Raw genomic sequence first — 17,213 nt, 5'->3', positions numbered from 1 at the left:
CTCCAGCATGACCGGTTTGGCGGTGGGTCAGTCATGGTGTGGGGTGGCATTTCTTTGTGGGGCCGCACAGCCTTCCATGTGCTCGCCAGAGGTAGCCTGACTGCCATTAGGTACCGAGATGAGATCCTCAGACCCCTTGTGAGACCATATGCTGACACATGCACATTTGTGGCCTGCTGGAGGTCATTTTGCAGGGCTCTGGCAGTGCACCTTCTTGCACAAAGGCGGAGGTAGCGGTCCTGCTGCTGGGTTGTTGCCCTCCTACGGCCTCCTCCACGTCTCCTGATGTACTGGCCTGTCTCCTGGTAGCGCCTCCATGCTCTGGACACTACGCTGACAGACACAGCAAACCTTTTTGCCACAGCTCGCATTGATGTGCCATCCTGGATGAACTGCACTACCTGAGCCACTTGTGTGGGTTGTAGACTCCGTCTCATGCTACCACTAGAGTGAGAGCACCGCCAGCATTCAAAAGTGACCAAAACATCAGCCAGGAAGCATAGGAACTGAGAAGTTGTCTGTGGTCACCACCTGCAGAATCACTCCTTTTTTGGGGGTGTCTTGCTAATTGCCTATAATTTCCACCTTTTGTCTATTCCATTTGCACAACAGCATGTGAAATGTATTGTCAATCAGTGTTGCTTCCTAAGTGGACAGTTTGATTTCATAGAAGTGTGATTGACTTGGAGTTACATTGTGTTGTTTAAGTGTTCCCTTTATTTTTTTGAGCAGTGTAGAATGGGGCTATATAGAATGTGGCTATCGAGGCTATCGAGAATGTGGCTATCGAGAATGTGGCTATATAGAATGTGGCTATATAGAATGTGGCTATCGAGAATGTGGCTATATAGAATGTGGCTATAGAGAATGTGGCTATCGAGGCTATCGAGAATGGGACTATATAGAATGTGGCTATCGAGAATGTGGCTATATAGAATGTGGCTATCGAGAATGTGGCTATATAGAATGTGGCTATCGAGAATGTGGCTATATAGAATGTGGCTATCGAGAATGTGGCTATATAGAATGTGGCTATAGAGAATGTGGCTATATAGAATGTGGCTATCGAGAATGTGGCTATATAGAATGTGGCTATCGAGGCTATCGAGAATGGGGCTATCGAGAATGGGGCTATATAGAATGGGGCTATATAGAATGTGGCTATAGAGAATGTGGCTATAGAGATTGTGGCTATAGAGAATGTGGCTATATAGAATGTGGCTATAGAGAATGTGGCTATAGAGAATGGGGCTATAGAGAATGGGGCTATCGAGAATGTGGCTATATAGAATGGGGCTATAGAGAATGTGGCTATATAGAATGGGGCTATAGAGAATGGGGCTATATAGAATGGGGCTATAGAGAATGGGGCTATATATAATGTGGCTATATAGAATGGGGCTATAGAGAATGTGGCTATATAGAATGGGGCTATAGAGAATGGGGCTATATAGAATGGGGCTATATAGAATGTGGCTATAGAGAATGGGGCTATATAGAATGGGGCTATATAGGATGGGGCTATATAGAATGTGGCTATAGAGAATGTGGCTATATAGAATGGGGCTATAGAGAATGGGGCTATATAGAATGGGGCTATATATAATGTGGCTATATAGAATGGGGCTATAGAGAATGTGGCTATATAGAATGGGGCTATAGAGAATGTGGCTATATAGAATGGGGCTATAGAGAATGTGGCTATATAGAATGGGGCTATAGAGAATGTGGCTATATAGAATGGGGCTATAGAGAATGTGGCTATATAGAATGGGGCTATATAGAATGTCTTGAAAATAAGAGAGATCCCACGTTAGCCCTCCCAACAGAGGCAGAGAAGGTGTCTGGATAAAGAATTGCTACACTCCTGTTATTACACAACCATCCTGAATCCCACAGTAGATATAAGAGGGGAGTTAATGGTGATGTTGATGAAGCTGTGGGTCTTACTGGTTGTGTGGACACCACTGTGGCTGTGACGGGGACCTGGCGGACAGTAGCTGTGGCTGTTCCCAGAGTCAGGGAGCCTGAGGCAGAAGAGCCTACCGTCACCCCTTTAGCTCCGGCCAGTACGCTGGTGGCTATGGTGACAGTGGCGGCTCCAGTGGAGACTGGTTTGCTGCCAGTGGTGGTAGTCATGGTGATGGTTTGGCCCTGTTTCTGTGGGATGATCCCGAGGCCGGGCATGATCCGTATGGTGGTGCTACTCTTCGAGTCAGACGAGGAGACGGTGGAGAAGGTTCTGGTCTTCTGCTCGGCCATAGTGACTGCTAGGGTGGGCATCAGGCGGATCGTGTCCCCTGCAGCCTTCAACAGGGTGGTGGTGCCAGCAGAGGCCTTGCTGGTCCGGACTTCACCCGAGGAGGAGGCTGGGCTGGAGGTGGAGTGGGGTGGAGTTACATGGAGAGTAGCAGATATGCTCTTGGTAGTGGCAGTGCCTAACATGTCGGGGGTGAGTTTGACGGTGGTGAGAGGGGACTTAGTTAGGGTGGCCATCATGTCAGGAGTGATCCGCAGCACCGTCTGTCCTTTAGAGTCTGTGGTGATGGAGGAGGGGGGCAGGCGGAGCACATCCTTGCCCTGGATGCGAAGATTGGTAGCCGTTATTGGAAGACCCGGTCTACCTTGAGACTTTATGCCCAACTGGCCTGTGATAGCCACCTTTAGAGAGATAAATTACATGAGAATAAAACATACAGGAAATACTCTGACAAATGAAAAAACAAATCTCTTTCATGAACACATTACAGCGAAACTATAAATATCTTAAACCTTATTTACATGTAAATCCTTAAATGCCTCCTAATGAACTGTAATAACTTCCTGTTCACCTGTTTGATGATGTTCTGGCTGGTGACTCCCTGTCGGACAGCGGGGGAGGTAGGGTTGTGTGCTGGGCTGCCAGGGGACGCAGTCTGAGGTTTGAGTACAGTAACAGCAGTGGTCAGGCCTGACACTGACAGGGTTGTCTGCCCTCTGGACGCCTGCACCTGGATGGGGCTACCAGCAGACTGGGTCCTCAGTGGTAATGACACCACAGCCTGCTCAGTTAGGGTGGAGAGAGGAGAAACACAACCCTTCAATCACATGCACCAGTGTATTACAGCAACACATGCCTCTTATCTGTGGTTCAAGACCATGTCTGATTAATACAGTTAAATATGGTGCAAATTCTAGGTAAATGTTTTTAACTCAAAATCGATGTAACACTGAAGAGACTCAGTTCTCTTGATAGTAAGCATTGCATTGTTTTGTGGGTAACAGAATAGTCAGTGATTAACCTGCGTGATGCCCTTGGTTCCCATGGTGACTGGCACTCTGATTTGATGAGGGGTTTGGTGCAGCAGCGTGGCATGCTGTCCTCCTGCTGTCTGGGAAGAAACCACTCGTACCTGTGGGAGAGAGCCTGACTGGTGGCCCACTACCCTGGCTGTGTGTTGGGAGGTAGCTGGCTGAGAGACCTGGGGGCCAGACTGGCTGCTGGACAACAGGGTCCCCAGCTGGGGCATGGGGGGAGGAGACACCAGTAGAACACTAAGGGTGAAGAGAGCAGTGCATTAGTACTAACATAACATAAAGAAGTTCTATAATTGAGCCTGATAAGAGTTCATCCATGGTATCTGGGTTATACTGACCCAGGACTGGTCTTGACTGAATCTGGGATCCCAGCTTTGGTGGGGGTTGTGGCTACAGGGGCGAGGGGTGATTTGGGGGTTCCAGGGGTGCTGGTAGTGGGGGTGGTCGGAGTTGGGGACATGGGACCCCCCATTTCACTTGCTTCCAGGCCTCCAGGGGTCTTCCCACCCCCCTCCTTACTTCCAGACTTCTATAACACACAGGGTGCATAGTCACCATCAACACATACCACAACCATGACATACAGTTACAGTCAGTTATATTGGCACAATTGCCAATATAAAAACAGCTTTTATCTCGAGGCAATCAGAATGTTAAATAGCCATTAATAGCCGGCCTCTGAGCAGTACCCTGCCCTGAACTTAGTGACTGTTACTAGCCGGCTGCCACCCGGTACTCTACCCTGCACCTTAGAGACTGCTGCCCTATGTACATAGTCATTAAACACTGGTCACTTTAATAATATTTTCACACCGTTCCACATACTTTATTCTAATCAAGGCTCATCCTATATAAATACTTCTGTACACACCTTTTCTATTCATATACTGTCCATGTCTACAGTGCCTTCATAAAGTATTCACACCCCTTTACTTCTTCAGGAGTACACCTTTAAGTTGGATGGACTCACTCTGTGTGCAATAAGTATTTAACATTCTTTTTTTTAATGACTATCTCATCTCTGTACCCCACACGTGTATAATGTTTACATAGCTTTGCTTTACTCATCTCATATGTATATACTGTATTCTATTCTACTGTATTTTAGTCTATGCCACTCCAACATTGCTCATCCCAATATTTATATATTCCTTAATTCCATTATTTTACTTTGGGATTTGTGTGTATTGTTGTGAATTGTTAGATACTACTGCACTGTTGGAGCTAGGAACACAAGCATTTCGCTAGAACCCGCAACAACATCTACTAAACGTGTATGTGACCAATAAAATGTGATTTGATTTGACATACAATTATCTGAAAGGTCCCTCAGTCGAGCAGTGCATTTCAAACACAGATTCAACAACAAAAACGAAGGAGGTTTTCCAATGCCTCGCAAAGAAGGGCACCTATTGCTAGATGGGTAAAAAATTAAGAAACACAGACATTGAATATTCCTTTGAGCATGGTGAAGTTATGCAGTTATGAATTACACTTTGGATGGTGTATCAATACACCCAGTCACTACAAAGATACAGGTATCCTTCCTAACTCAGTTGCCGGAGAGGAAGGAAACCGCTCAGGGATGTCACCATGAGGCCAATGGTGACTTTAGAACAGTGTTAGGAGAAAACTGAGGATGGATCAACAACATTGTAGTTATTCCACTATACTAACCTAAATGACAGAGTTAAAAACAGGAAGCTTGTACAGATTTTTTTTCCCTCCAAAACATGCATCATGTTTTTTTATATATATATATTCTTTTTACCTTTATTTAACTAGGCAAGTCAATTAAGAACAAATTCTTATTTACAATGACGGCCTACCCCAGCCAAACCAAGACGACGATGGGTCAATTGCGCGCCGCCCTATGGGACTCCTAAACATTGCTGCTTGTGATACAGCCTGGATTCGAACCACGATGTCTGTAGTGACGCCTCTAGCACTGAGATGCAGTGCCTTAGACCGCTGCGCCACTCAGGAACCCCAGTCGGGTAAAATGTATGGAGTAAAAAGTACATTATTTTCTTTAGGAATGTAGTGAAGTAAAAGTAGTCAAAAATATAAATAGTAAAGTACAGATACCCTCCAAAACTACTTAAGTAGTACTTTTTACTTAAGTACTTTACACCACTGCAAATTTGTGCCTGAAATTTTTGAGAAATAAATGTTGTGTGTGTATGGAACATTTCCGGGATATTTGATTTCAGCTCATGAAACATGGGACCAACACTTTACATGTTGCGTTCATATTTTTGTTCAGTATATTTGTGAAGAAATAGGGAATTATTTAAGAACAGTGCAAGGGTGCCAATATATTTGGTCGCAACTGTATGTTAGACAACAACAGAGCTCATTCCATAGTAACAGTCTGATCAGCCTATCATCAGGATTCTAGACAAAAATGACAAGTGGTTTAGCAAGACTTTCCACATTCAAAGTTGCAAATTCTCCAGTCTACATACAAGCTGAGAGGGTATGTCAGTGTACAATAGCTGAGAGGGTATGTCAGTGTACAATAGCTGAGAGGGTATGTCAGTGTACATGAGCTGAGAGGGTATGTCAGTGTACATGAGCTGAGAGGGTATGTCAGTGTACATGAGCTGAGAGGGTATGTCAGTGTACATGAGCTGAGAGGGTATGTCAGTGTACATGAGCTGAGAGGGTATGTCAGTGTACATGAGCTGAGAGGGTATGTCAGTGTACAATAGCTGAGAGGGTATGTCAGTGTACATGAGCTGAGAGGGTATGTCAGTGTACATGAGCTGAGAGGGTATGTCAGTGTACATGAGCTGAGAGGGTATGTCAGTGTACATGAGCTGAGAGGGTATGTCAGTGTACATGAGCTGAGAGGGTATGTCAGTGTACATGAGCTAGGAGGGTATGTCAGTGTACATGAGCTGAGAGGGTATGTCAGTGTACATGAGCTGAGAGGGTATGTCAGTGTACATGAGCTGAGAGGGTATGTCAGTGTACATGAGCTGAGAGGGTATGTCAGTGTACATGAGCTGAGAGGGTATGTCAGTGTACATGAGCTGAGAGGGTATGTCAGTGTACATTAGCTGAGAGGGTATGTCAGTGTACATGAGCTGAGAGGGTATGTCAGTGTACATTAGCTGAGAGGGTATGTCAGTGTACATTAGCTGAGAGGGTATGTCAGTGTACATGAGCTGAGAGGGTATGTCAGTGTACATGAGCTGAGAGGGTATGTCAGTGTACAATAGCTGAGAGGGTATGTCAGTATACATGAGCTGAGAGGGTATGTCAGTGTACAATAGCTGAGAGGGTATGTCAGTGTACATGAGCTGAGAGGGTATGTCAGTGTACAATAGCTGAGAGGGTATGTCAGTGTACATTAGCTGAGAGGGTATAAAACCTCAATTTGTTGGATGTACAGCAATTACAGCAGAGTAGAGGCAGTGGGACTCACAGGCTTAGACGCAGGTTTAGGTTTCTGCTGCAGAGCCTTTCTGGCCTTGGCAGCAGCAGCTTGAGCCTGGTGAATCCTCTCTAGATGAGGACAGAATGATTAGTTGTAACAATGTGCCTGTGGGCTACTGAGGAAAGCAATGTCAACCACATTCAGATCTTATCACTTTCCATTGTTAGAAAGTGCTGCTCACCAAACTCCTCCTGACCGCGGTCGCGGTGCAGGTAGATCCACAGCTTGCGGCCGATGTCATACTTCACACAGGGGTCCTTCTCATAGTGCAGCCTGTCCAGAGCCCCACTCACAACCGTGTTCACCTGCAGGAAACATTACATGGGGTGCAGTGCTCAGTCACAGACAAACAAGGACAGACCGATAACAATAACCCAGTCGCCGTGAGGATCCAACCTGAGCACTGGTGACATCTGGTGCCAGGAATTGAGAGTCCTTGAGCAGCTCACAGATCTCAGCTCTGGTCCCCTCTCCGTTGGGCAGCCGGGCTGCTGCGTCCCGCACTGAGGGAGAGGAGGAGGAGCAGAATAGTCCTATCTAACCTGTGGCTACTGCAACAACACCACATACTGATGGCAGGTGTATACATGACTGTGACTGGTTTTATTGAATGGGTCAGTCTTACCCAAGGAGAGGATGGTGACATAAGCTGGGCGGTCGGAGCGCAGCAGAGTGTGTTCTCTGGCTTTGTTGAGAGACATCTCCTTGTCAAAGACCCCCTTAACAGGCCCCACCACAGACTCAAAGCCATGCATTCTGAAGGTGAAGGCTTTGTGTGGCTGGTCATACCGCTGCTGCTCCTGATGATCAAAACAAGAACATGGACGCATAATGATTACAGAGAACACTGTGTGATCGTTGTAAATAATACTCAATACAGAACAAACCCTAGACTAAAAAGGTAGAGACGTGACACGGACCTGCACTTGGAAAACATGCCTCTCGTCTCCTGTGCTGGGCCGCACCACGAAGTCAGTCCAACTGCTTAGTTACAGAGAGAACAGCAAACAGTAATTCAATCAAATCTAAATCCCACTATGGCAATAAACACATACACTACCCAAGTCATTCAGAGTAAGAGCATTTGTGAAATGAGTATAGTGGAAACTTACACTCTAGGGGTGGGAGAAGTCATCTCTGTTAGTTCTTCACATTCTGTCTGTAGAGGACATTTTTATTCAAGTGTATTAGAGGGAACAGAAAACGACCATACTGACAGAGTAGTGAGAAGTGGAAATGTGTACTTGCAATACCTTGACCACAACCAAGTCCTTGGAGTCGACCCACAGCTGACACAGAGCACTCAAATCCTTCTCTCCATCCTGACTGGGACCTTCGAGACATGAGATCGAGACAAACCTCTATGTCTCAAACTATAAATATTTTAATTTGCAATGTGACAGAATTTGGACAGATCATCTGACAGACAAAAAGGAGATCTTACCAATCCATTTCCATCGCTGTGAGTTTTCCCTGAACGCCACATAGGGAGTGAAGCCACTGGGAAGAACCAACATACCGACTGAGTGAGAGAGAGGAAGACATTGAGCGAGGAAGAGAGAGAGAGAGAAGAAAGATGAGAGGATGATGATATTACTGCTTTAACGATGCAGAGAAGAGGATGTCTGCCTGGTCACCTTTAGTCTCCCCAGCCAGGAAGTGCAGGGCCGGCAGCACCATCTCTGACCAGCAGGAGGCCGAGGAGAACCAGGGGTTCAGGGAACTAGCTGGAGATGTCTGCCACTGTTGGACTTTCTCCTCCAACTAACAACAGGACATACATGAATCATTATATACTCTTAAAGTGTTACAACAGTTCCAATTCAAAGTAACAGTTCAGCTCATCACATACCAACTCAGTGGTCTTGTGGTTAGTGTCCGCCCTAAGTCATACCAAAGACACTAAAAATGGGACCTGATGCAACTCTGCTTGGCACTCGGCAGTAAGGAGATAGATTGTGGGTAAGGCCCTGCGATAGACTAGCGTCCTGTCCAGGGGGTGTGCTTGTACATCAAGCTGCCTCACGCTACAGAAACAGGAGATAGACTAGCGTCCTGTCCAGGGGGTGTGCTTGTACATCAAGCTGCCTCACGCTACAGAAACAGCAGATAGACTAGCGTCCTGTCCAGGGGGTGTGCTTGTACATCAAGCTGCCTCACGCTACAGAAACAGGAGATAGACTAGCGTCCTGTCCAGGGGGTGTACTTGTACATCAAGCTGCCTCCCGCTACAGAAACAGCAGATAGACTAGCGTCCTGTCCAGGGGGTGTGCTTGTACATCAAGCTGCCTCACGCTACAGAAACAGGAGATAGACTAGCGTCCTGTCCAGGGGGTGTACTTGTACATCAAGCTGCCTCACGCTACAGAAACAGGAGATAGACTAGCGTCCTGTCCAGGGGGTGTGCTTGTACATCAAGCTGCCTCACGCTACAGAAACAGCAGATAGACTAGCGTCCTGTCCAGGGTGTGTGCTTGTACATCAAGCTGCCTCCCGCTACAGAAACAGCAGATAGACTAGCGTCCTGTCCAGGGGGTGTGCTTGTACATCAAGCTGCCTCCCGCTACAGAAACAGCAGATAGACTAGCGTCCTGTCCAGGGGGTGTGCTTGTACATCAAGCTGCCTCACGCTACAGAAACAGCAGATAGACTAGCGTCCTGTCCAGGGTGTGTGCTTGTACATCAAGCTGCCTCCCGCTACAGAAACAGCAGATAGACTAGCGTCCTGTCCAGGGGGTGTGCTTGTACATCAAGCTGCCTCCCGCTACAGAAACAGCAGATAGACTAGCGTCCTGTCCAGGGGGTGTGCTTGTACATCAAGCTGCCTCCCGCTACAGAAACAGCAGATAGACTAGCGTCCTGTCCAGGGGGTGTGCTTGTACATCAAGCTGCCTCACGCTACAGAAACAGCAGATAGACTAGCGTCCTGTCCAGGGGGTGTGCTTGTACATCAAGCTGCCTCACGCTACAGAAACAGCAGATAGACTAGCGTCCTGTCCAGGGGGTGTGCTTGTACATCAAGCTGCCTCACGCTACAGAAACAGGAGATAGACTAGCGTCCTGTCCAGGGGGTGTGCTTGTACATCAAGCTGCCTCCCGCTACAGAAACAGCAGATAGACTAGAGTCCTGTCCAGGGGGTGTGCTTGTACATCAAGCTGCCTCCCGCTACAGAAACAGCAGATAGACTAGCGTCCTGTCCAGGGGGTGTGCTTGTACATCAAGCTGCCTCACGCTACAGAAACAGCAGATAGACTAGCGTCCTGTCCAGGGGGTGTGCTTGTACATCAAGCTGCCTCCCGCTACAGAAACAGGAAATAGGCTCCTGATCCTATGAGCCTTTCTGCCTCGCTTGTGCAAAGCTTCTTACTGATCACATACGTCACCATGTCGCCAAACCTACTAGCAAAATACTTGTGAAGGTATAACTGAGTGAATACCATGGTGGTGCTGGCGAGGCCGTCTAGTTTTAGGATGTTCTCCAGCAGGTTGAAGAAGCTCACAGCGATCTCCTCCACCATGACAGGGCTGTTCTGCACCTCCTCCATCGGCCTGCAGAGAGAAAAGTACGGTGTGCAGTGTGCAGTGTGCAACTGAATTCATGATAGCATCTAAATATCTGGAGCACAAGAATATCAGTCAAGCTGTCATTTTGCTTCACTCATTGAATGTCATGTTAGAACATCTCTGTTCATACAACAGCATCAATCAATCAAAGGTATTTATAAAGCCCTTTTTACATCAGCCGATGTCACACAGTGCTATTTAGAAACCCAGCCTAAAATCCCAAACAGCAAGCAATGCAGATGTAGAAGCACGGTGGCTAGGAAAAACTCCTAGCCACTCTACTCTACCCTACCCTGCTCTGCTCTGCTCTACTGCACTGTACTCTACTGTACTCTACCCTACCCTGCTCTGCTCTGCTCTACTGCACTGTACTCTACTGTACTCTACCCTATTCTGCTCAGCTCTACCCTACTCTACTGTAGCATGCGATATTTCATTCCTAACATGTCAGGTAAAAGTGCCATCTTTGTGGGATGGGTACATAGACATTGCACTGTTACCAGTGCCTGTAATCTGCTTTGGGTTATTAATCAACCTACAAGGGTGTTTACAAACACAAGATCATCCACATGTATTGATCACATTTTTACTAATACAGTAAAACTTTGTTCTAAAGCTGTATCCGTACCCATTGGATGCAGTGATCACAATATAGTGGCTATATCCAGGAAAGCCAAAGCTCCAAACGCTGGGCCTAAAATAGTGTATAAGAAATTATTCAAAAGATTTTGCTCTGACTGTTATGTGGATAATGTTAAAAATATTTGTTGGTCTGATGTGATAAGGAGCATCCAGACGCTGCACTTGATGAATTTATGAAACTCCTTCCTATTATTGATAAACATGCACCTATTAAGAAACTGACTGTTAGAACTGTTAAGGCTCCTTGGATTGATGAGGAATTGAAAAACTGTATGGCTGAAGCTGAAAGAGATGGGGCAAAAGGAGTGGCTAATAAGTATGGCGGCACATCTGACTGGTTGATTTACTGCAAATTCAGAAATTACAGTTGAAGTTGGAAGTTTACATACACCTTAGCCAAATACATTTAAACTCAGTTTTTCACAATTCCTGACATTTAGTCCTATTAAAAAGTCCCTGTCTTGGGTCAGTTAGGATCACCACTTTATTTTAATAATGTGAAATGTCAGAATAATAGTAGAGTGAATGATTTATTTCAGCTTTCATTTCTTTCATCACATTCCCAGTGGGTCAGAAGTTTACATACATTCAATTATTATTTGGTAGAATTGCCTTTAAATTGTTTAACTTGGGTCAAACGTTTTGGGTAGCCTTCCACAAGCTTCCCACAATAAGTTGGGTGAATTTTGGCCCATTCCTCCTGACAGAGCTGGTGTAACTGAGTCAGGCTTGTAGGCCTCCTTGCTCGCACACACTTTTTCAGTTCTGCCCACAAATTTTTGGGATTGAGGTCAGGGCTTTGTGATGGCCACTTCAATACCTTGACTTTGTTGTCCTTAAGCCATTTTGCCACATCTTTGGAAGTATGCTTGGGGTCATTGTCCATTTGGAAGACCCATTTGCGACCAATCTTTAACTTCCTGACTGATGTCTTGAGATGTTGATCAATATATCCACATAATTTTCCTTTCTCATGATGCCATCTATTTTGTGATGTGCACCAGTCCCTCCTGCAGCAAAGCACCTCCACAACATGATGCTGCCACCCCGTGCGTCATGGTTGGGATGATGTTCTTCGGCTTGCAAGCCTCCCCCCTTTTCCTCCAAACATAACGATGGTCATTATGGCCAAACAGTTCTATTTTTGTTTCATCAGACCAGAGGACATTTCTCCAAAAAGTACAATCTTTGTCCCCATGTGCAGTTGCAAACCGTAGTCTGGCTTTTTTATGGCGGTTTTGGAGCAGTGGCTTCTTCCTTGCTGAGCGTTTGGAAATTGCTCCCAAGGATGAACCAGACTTGTGGAGGTCTACAATTTCTTTTCTGAGGTCTTGGCTGATTTCTTTTGATTTTCCCTCCCATGATGTCAAGCAAAGAGGCACTGAGTTTGAAGGTAGGCCTTGAAATACATCCACAGGTACACCTCCAATTGACTCAAATTATGTAAATTTGCTTATCAGAAGCTTCTAAAGCCATGACACCATTTTCTGGAATTTTCCAAGCTGTTTAAAGGCACAGTCAACTTAGTGTATGTAAACTTCTGACCCACTGGAATTGTGATACAGTGAATTATATGTGAAATAATCTGTCTGTAAATAATTGCTTGAAAAATTACTTGTGTCATGCACAAAGTAGATGTCCTAACCGACTTGCCAAAACTATAGTTTGTTAACAAGAAATCTGTGGAGTGGTTGAAAAACAAGTTTTTGAATCCAACCTAAGTGTATTTAAACTTCGGACTTCAACTGTATGCACTAAAACCGAATTTCTTAAGTGCCAAGTTCAGGAAGGTCAGATTGACTGTCAAATGCCTTCTCTGCATCCAATGTCACTAATGTGGTAGGAATATCGGTTTGGGAAGCGAGATGCGGAGTGAAATTCGTTGGGAGTTGTGTGTTTGAGCAAATACAATGCTACTTCTCTGGTAACAAATTAACAACAGATTTTCAGCATGCTTATAGAGAAGGGCACTCAACATGTACGGCACTGACATAAATGACTGATGGTTGGACGAAAGAAATTGAGAAAAAGAAGATTGCGGGAGCTATACTGTTAGAGATCAGTGCAGTCTTTGACTTTATTGAACATAACCTGCTGTTGAAAAAACTTGTGTGTTATGGCTTTTCAACCTCTGCCATATCATGGATTCAGAGCTATCCATCTAATAGAATTCAGAGGGTTTTCTTTACGGGAAGCTTCTCTAATGTCTGTGGTGTACCGCAGGACAGCTCTCTAGGCCCTCTACTCTTTTCTATTTTTACTAATGACATGCCACTGGCATTAAACAAAGCATGTGGGGGCCTCCCGGGTGGCGCAGTGGTCTAGGGCACTGCATCGCAGCGCTAGCTGTGCCACCAGAGTCTCTGGGTTTGCGCCCAGGCTCTGTCGCAGCCGGCCGCGACCGGGGGGCCCGTGGGGCGACGCACAATTGGCCTAGCGTCGTCCGGGTTAGGGAGGGTTTGGCCGGTTGGGATATCCTTGTCTCATCGCGCTCCAGCGACTCCTGTGGCGGGCCGGGCGCAGTGCGCGCTAACCAAGGGGGGCGGGTGCACGGTGTTTCCTCCGACACATTGGTGCGGCTGGCTTCCGGGTTGGAGGCGCGCTGTGTTAAGAAGCAGTGCGGCTTGGTTGGGTTGTGCTTCGGAGGACGCATGACTTACGACCTTCGTCTCTCCCGAGCCCGTACGGGAGTTGTAGCGATGAGACAAGATAGTAATTACTAGCGATTGGATACCACGAAAATTGGGGAGAAAAGGGGGTAAAATTTAAAAAATAAATACAATTAAAGACAAAGCATGTGTGTCCATGTATGCTGATGATTCAACCATATACAGTTAAATGCCACCCTTTTTCCACATTTTGTTACGTTACAGCCTTTTTCTAAAATTGATTAAATACATTTTTTCCCCAATACATCTACACACAATACCCCATAATGACAAAGCAAAAACAGGTTTTTAGAAATGTTTGCAAAATACCTTATTCACATAAGTATTCAGACCCTTTGCTATGAGACTCGAAATTGAGCTCAGGTGCATCCTGCTTCCATTGATAATCCTTGATGTTTCTACAACTTGATTGGAGTCCACCTGTGATAAATTCAATTGATTGGATATGATTTGGAAAGGCACACACAGTTGACAGCGCATGTCAGAGCAAAAAGGGTCGAAAGAATTGTCCGTAAAGCTCAGACACAGGATTGTGTCGAGGCACAGATCTGGGGAAGGGTAGCAAAACATTTCTGCAGCATTGAAGGTCCCCAAGAACACTGCTTCTTGACACAATGCCCACTTAACCCGGAAGCCAGCCGCACCAATGTGTCGGAGGAAACATAGTGCACCTGGTGACCGTGTCAGCGTGCACTGTGCCCGGCCCGCCACAGGAGTTGCTAGTGCGCGATGGGACAAGGACATCCCTGCCAGCCAAACCCTCCACAAACCCGGACGGCGCTGGGCCAATTGTGAGCCGACCCATGGGTCCCTGGTCATGGCTGGCGGCGACAGAGCCTGGACTCAAACCCAGAATCTCTAGTGGCACAGCTAGCACTGCAATGCAGTGCCTTAGATCACTGCGCCACTCGGGAGGCCGTGGCCTCCATCATTCTTAAATGGCAGAAATTTGGAACCACCAAGACTCTTCCTAGAGCTGGCTGACCAGCCAAACTGAGCAATCAGGGGGAGAAGGGCCTTGGTCAGGGAGGTGACCAAGAACCCAATGGTCACTCTGACAGAGCTCCAGAGTTCTTCTGTGATGATGGGAGAACCTTCCAGGACAACCATCTCTGAAGCTCTCCACCATTCAGGCTTTTATGGTAGAGTGGCTGGACAGAAGCCACTCCTCAGTAAAAGGCACATGACAGCCCGCTTGGAGTTTGCCAAAAGGCACCTAAAGGACTCTCAGACCATGAGAAACAAGATTCTCTGGTCTGATGAAACCAAGATTAAACTCTTTGGCCTGAATGCCAAGCATCACGTCTAGAGGAAACCAGGCACCATACCTACGTTGATGCATGGTGGTGGCAGCATCATGCTGTGGGGATGTTTTTTAGCCGCAGGGACTGGGAGACTAGTCAGGATCGAGGGAAAGATGAACGGAGCAAAGTACAGAGATCCTTGATGAAAACCTGTTCCAGAGCGCTCAGGACCTCAGACTGGGGCGAAGGTTAACATTCCAACAGGACAATGACTCTAAGAACACAGCCAACATAACGCAGGAGTGGCTTTGGGACAAGTCTCTGAATGTCCTTGAGTCACCCAGCCAGAGCCCGGACTTGAACCGATCGAAAATCTTTGGAGACCTGAAAATAGCTGTGCAGCGACACTCCCCATCCAACCTGACAGAGCTTGAGAGGATCTGCAGAGAAGAATGGAAGAAACTCCCCAAATACAGGTCTGCCAAGCCTGTAGCGTCATACCCAAGAAGACTCAAGGCTGTAATGCTGCTTCAACAAAGTAATACATTTGCAAAAAAAATCTAAAAACCTGTTTTTGCTTTGTCATGATGAGGTATTGCGTGTAGATTGATTAGGGGAGTTTTTTGGGGTCAATTTTAGGAGAAGGTTGTAACGTAACAAAATGTGGAAGAAGTCAAGGGGTCTGAATACTTTGAGAATGCACTGTACACATCAACAACCACAGCTAATGAAGTTACTTAAACCCTTAACAAAGAGTTGCAGTCTGTTTGGAATGGGTGACCAGTACTAAATTGGTCCTGAACATCTCTAAAACTAAGAGCATTGTATTTGGTACAAATCATTCCCTAAGTTCTATACCTCAGCTGAATCTGGTAATGAATGGTATGGCTGTTGATATTTCTTGTTTTCATAAGAAACATTCATTTGTTATATCTGGAGTATTTCTCCTGTCTTATCCGGTGTCCTGTGTGAATTTAAGTATGCTCCCTCTAATTCTCTTCCTCTCCCTCTCCCTCCCCTCCCTGAGGAACTGAGCCCTGGGACCATGCCTCAGGACTACCTGGCCTGATGACTCCCTGGCCTGATGACTTCTTGCTGTCCCCAGTCCACCTAGTCGTGCTGCTGCTCCAGTTTCGACTGTTCTGCCTGCGGCTATGGAACCCTGACCTGTTCACAGGACGTGCTACCTTGTCCCGGACCTGCTGTCTCTCTCTACCACACCTGCTGTCTCTAACTCTGAATGCTCGGCTATGAAAAGCCAACTGACATTTGAGGTGCTGACCTGTTGCACCCTCTACAACCACTGTGATTATTATTATTTGACCCTGCTGGTCATCTATGAATGTTTGAACATCTTGGCCATGTTCTGTTCTAATTTCCACCTGGCACAGCCAGAAGAGGACTGGCCACCCCTGGTTCCTCTCTAGGTTTCTTCCTAGGTTCCTGCCTTTCTAGGGAGTTTTTCCTAGCCACCGTGCTTCTACATCTACATTGCTTGCTGTTTTGGGGTTTAGGCTGGGTTTCTGTATAGCACTTCATGACATTGACTGATGTAAGAATGTGACCTACTTGTTGTGTGCATGTACTGACATGTACAGTGGGGCAAAAAAGTATTTAGTCAGCCACCAATTGTGCAAGTTCTCCCACTTAAAAAGATGAGAGAGGCCTGTAATTTTCATCATAGGTACACTTCAACTATGACAGACAAAATGAGAAAAAAAAATCCAGAAAATCACATTGTAGGATTTTTTATGAATTTATTTTCAAATTATGGTGGAAAATAAGTATTTGGTCACCTGCAAACAAGCAAGATTTCTGTCTCTCACAGACCTGTAACTTCTTCTTTAAGAGGCTCCTCTGTCCTCCACTCGTTACCTGTATTAATGGCACCTGTTTGAACTTGTTATCAGTATAAAAGACACCTGTCCACAACCTCAAACAGTCACACTCCAAACTCCACTATGGCCAAGAACAAAGAGCTGTCAAAGGACACCAGAAACAAAATTGTAGACCTGCACCAGGCTGGGAAGACTGAATCTGCAATAGGTAAGCAGCTTGGTTTGAAGAAATTAACTGTGGGAGCAGTTATTAGGAAATGGAAGACATACAAGACCACTGATAATCTCCCTCGATCTGGGGCTCCACGCAAGATCTCACCCCGTGGGGTCAAAATGATCACAAGAACGGTGAGCAAAAATCCCAGAACCACATGGGGGGACCTAGTGAATGACCTGCAGAGAGCTGGGACCAAAGTAACAAAGCCTACCATCAGTAACACACTACGCCGCCAGGGACTCAAATCCTGCAGTGCCAGACGTGTCCCCCTGCTTAAGCCAGTACATGTCCAGGCC

General features: G+C 46.2%; 1 protein-coding gene across 5 annotated transcripts in view; it reads right to left on the bottom strand.

Moving 5' to 3' along the window:
- The window catches only part of LOC139552600 (nuclear factor related to kappa-B-binding protein-like), a 29,286-nt gene that overhangs the window by 6,354 nt on the left and 5,719 nt on the right, over positions 1–17,213 (bottom strand). For 3 of the 5 annotated variants that reach the window (XR_011670456.1, XM_071364480.1, XM_071364479.1), the window contains exons 10-23: positions 10,181–10,292; positions 8,380–8,506; positions 8,187–8,264; positions 7,996–8,075; positions 7,855–7,901; positions 7,663–7,726; positions 7,368–7,542; positions 7,139–7,245; positions 6,924–7,047; positions 6,731–6,810; positions 3,636–3,826; positions 3,282–3,534; positions 2,832–3,041; positions 1,951–2,661 (exon numbers count right to left, since the gene is read on the bottom strand). Coding sequence is in view for 4 of the 5 variants with exons in the window: in XM_071364480.1 (XP_071220581.1) it covers positions 1,951–2,661; positions 2,832–3,041; positions 3,282–3,534; positions 3,636–3,826; positions 6,731–6,810; positions 6,924–7,047; positions 7,139–7,245; positions 7,368–7,542; positions 7,663–7,726; positions 7,855–7,901; positions 7,996–8,075; positions 8,187–8,264; positions 8,380–8,506; positions 10,181–10,292 (2,359 nt within the window). In the remaining variant the exon portion in view is untranslated. The remainder of the gene's footprint in view (positions 1–1,950; positions 2,662–2,831; positions 3,042–3,281; positions 3,535–3,635; positions 3,827–6,730; positions 6,811–6,923; positions 7,048–7,138; positions 7,246–7,367; positions 7,543–7,662; positions 7,727–7,854; positions 7,902–7,995; positions 8,076–8,186; positions 8,265–8,379; positions 8,507–10,180; positions 10,293–17,213) is intronic. The other 2 variants (XM_071364482.1, XM_071364481.1) reach the window with 2 other exon arrangements.

Source organism: Salvelinus alpinus, chromosome 24 (assembly GCF_045679555.1).
Source record: "Salvelinus alpinus chromosome 24, SLU_Salpinus.1, whole genome shotgun sequence".
NCBI classification, from domain to species: Eukaryota; Metazoa; Chordata; class Actinopteri; order Salmoniformes; family Salmonidae; genus Salvelinus; species Salvelinus alpinus.
Note: the sequence above shows the minus strand (reverse complement) of the source record. Positions and strands in the feature narration are given on the sequence as shown.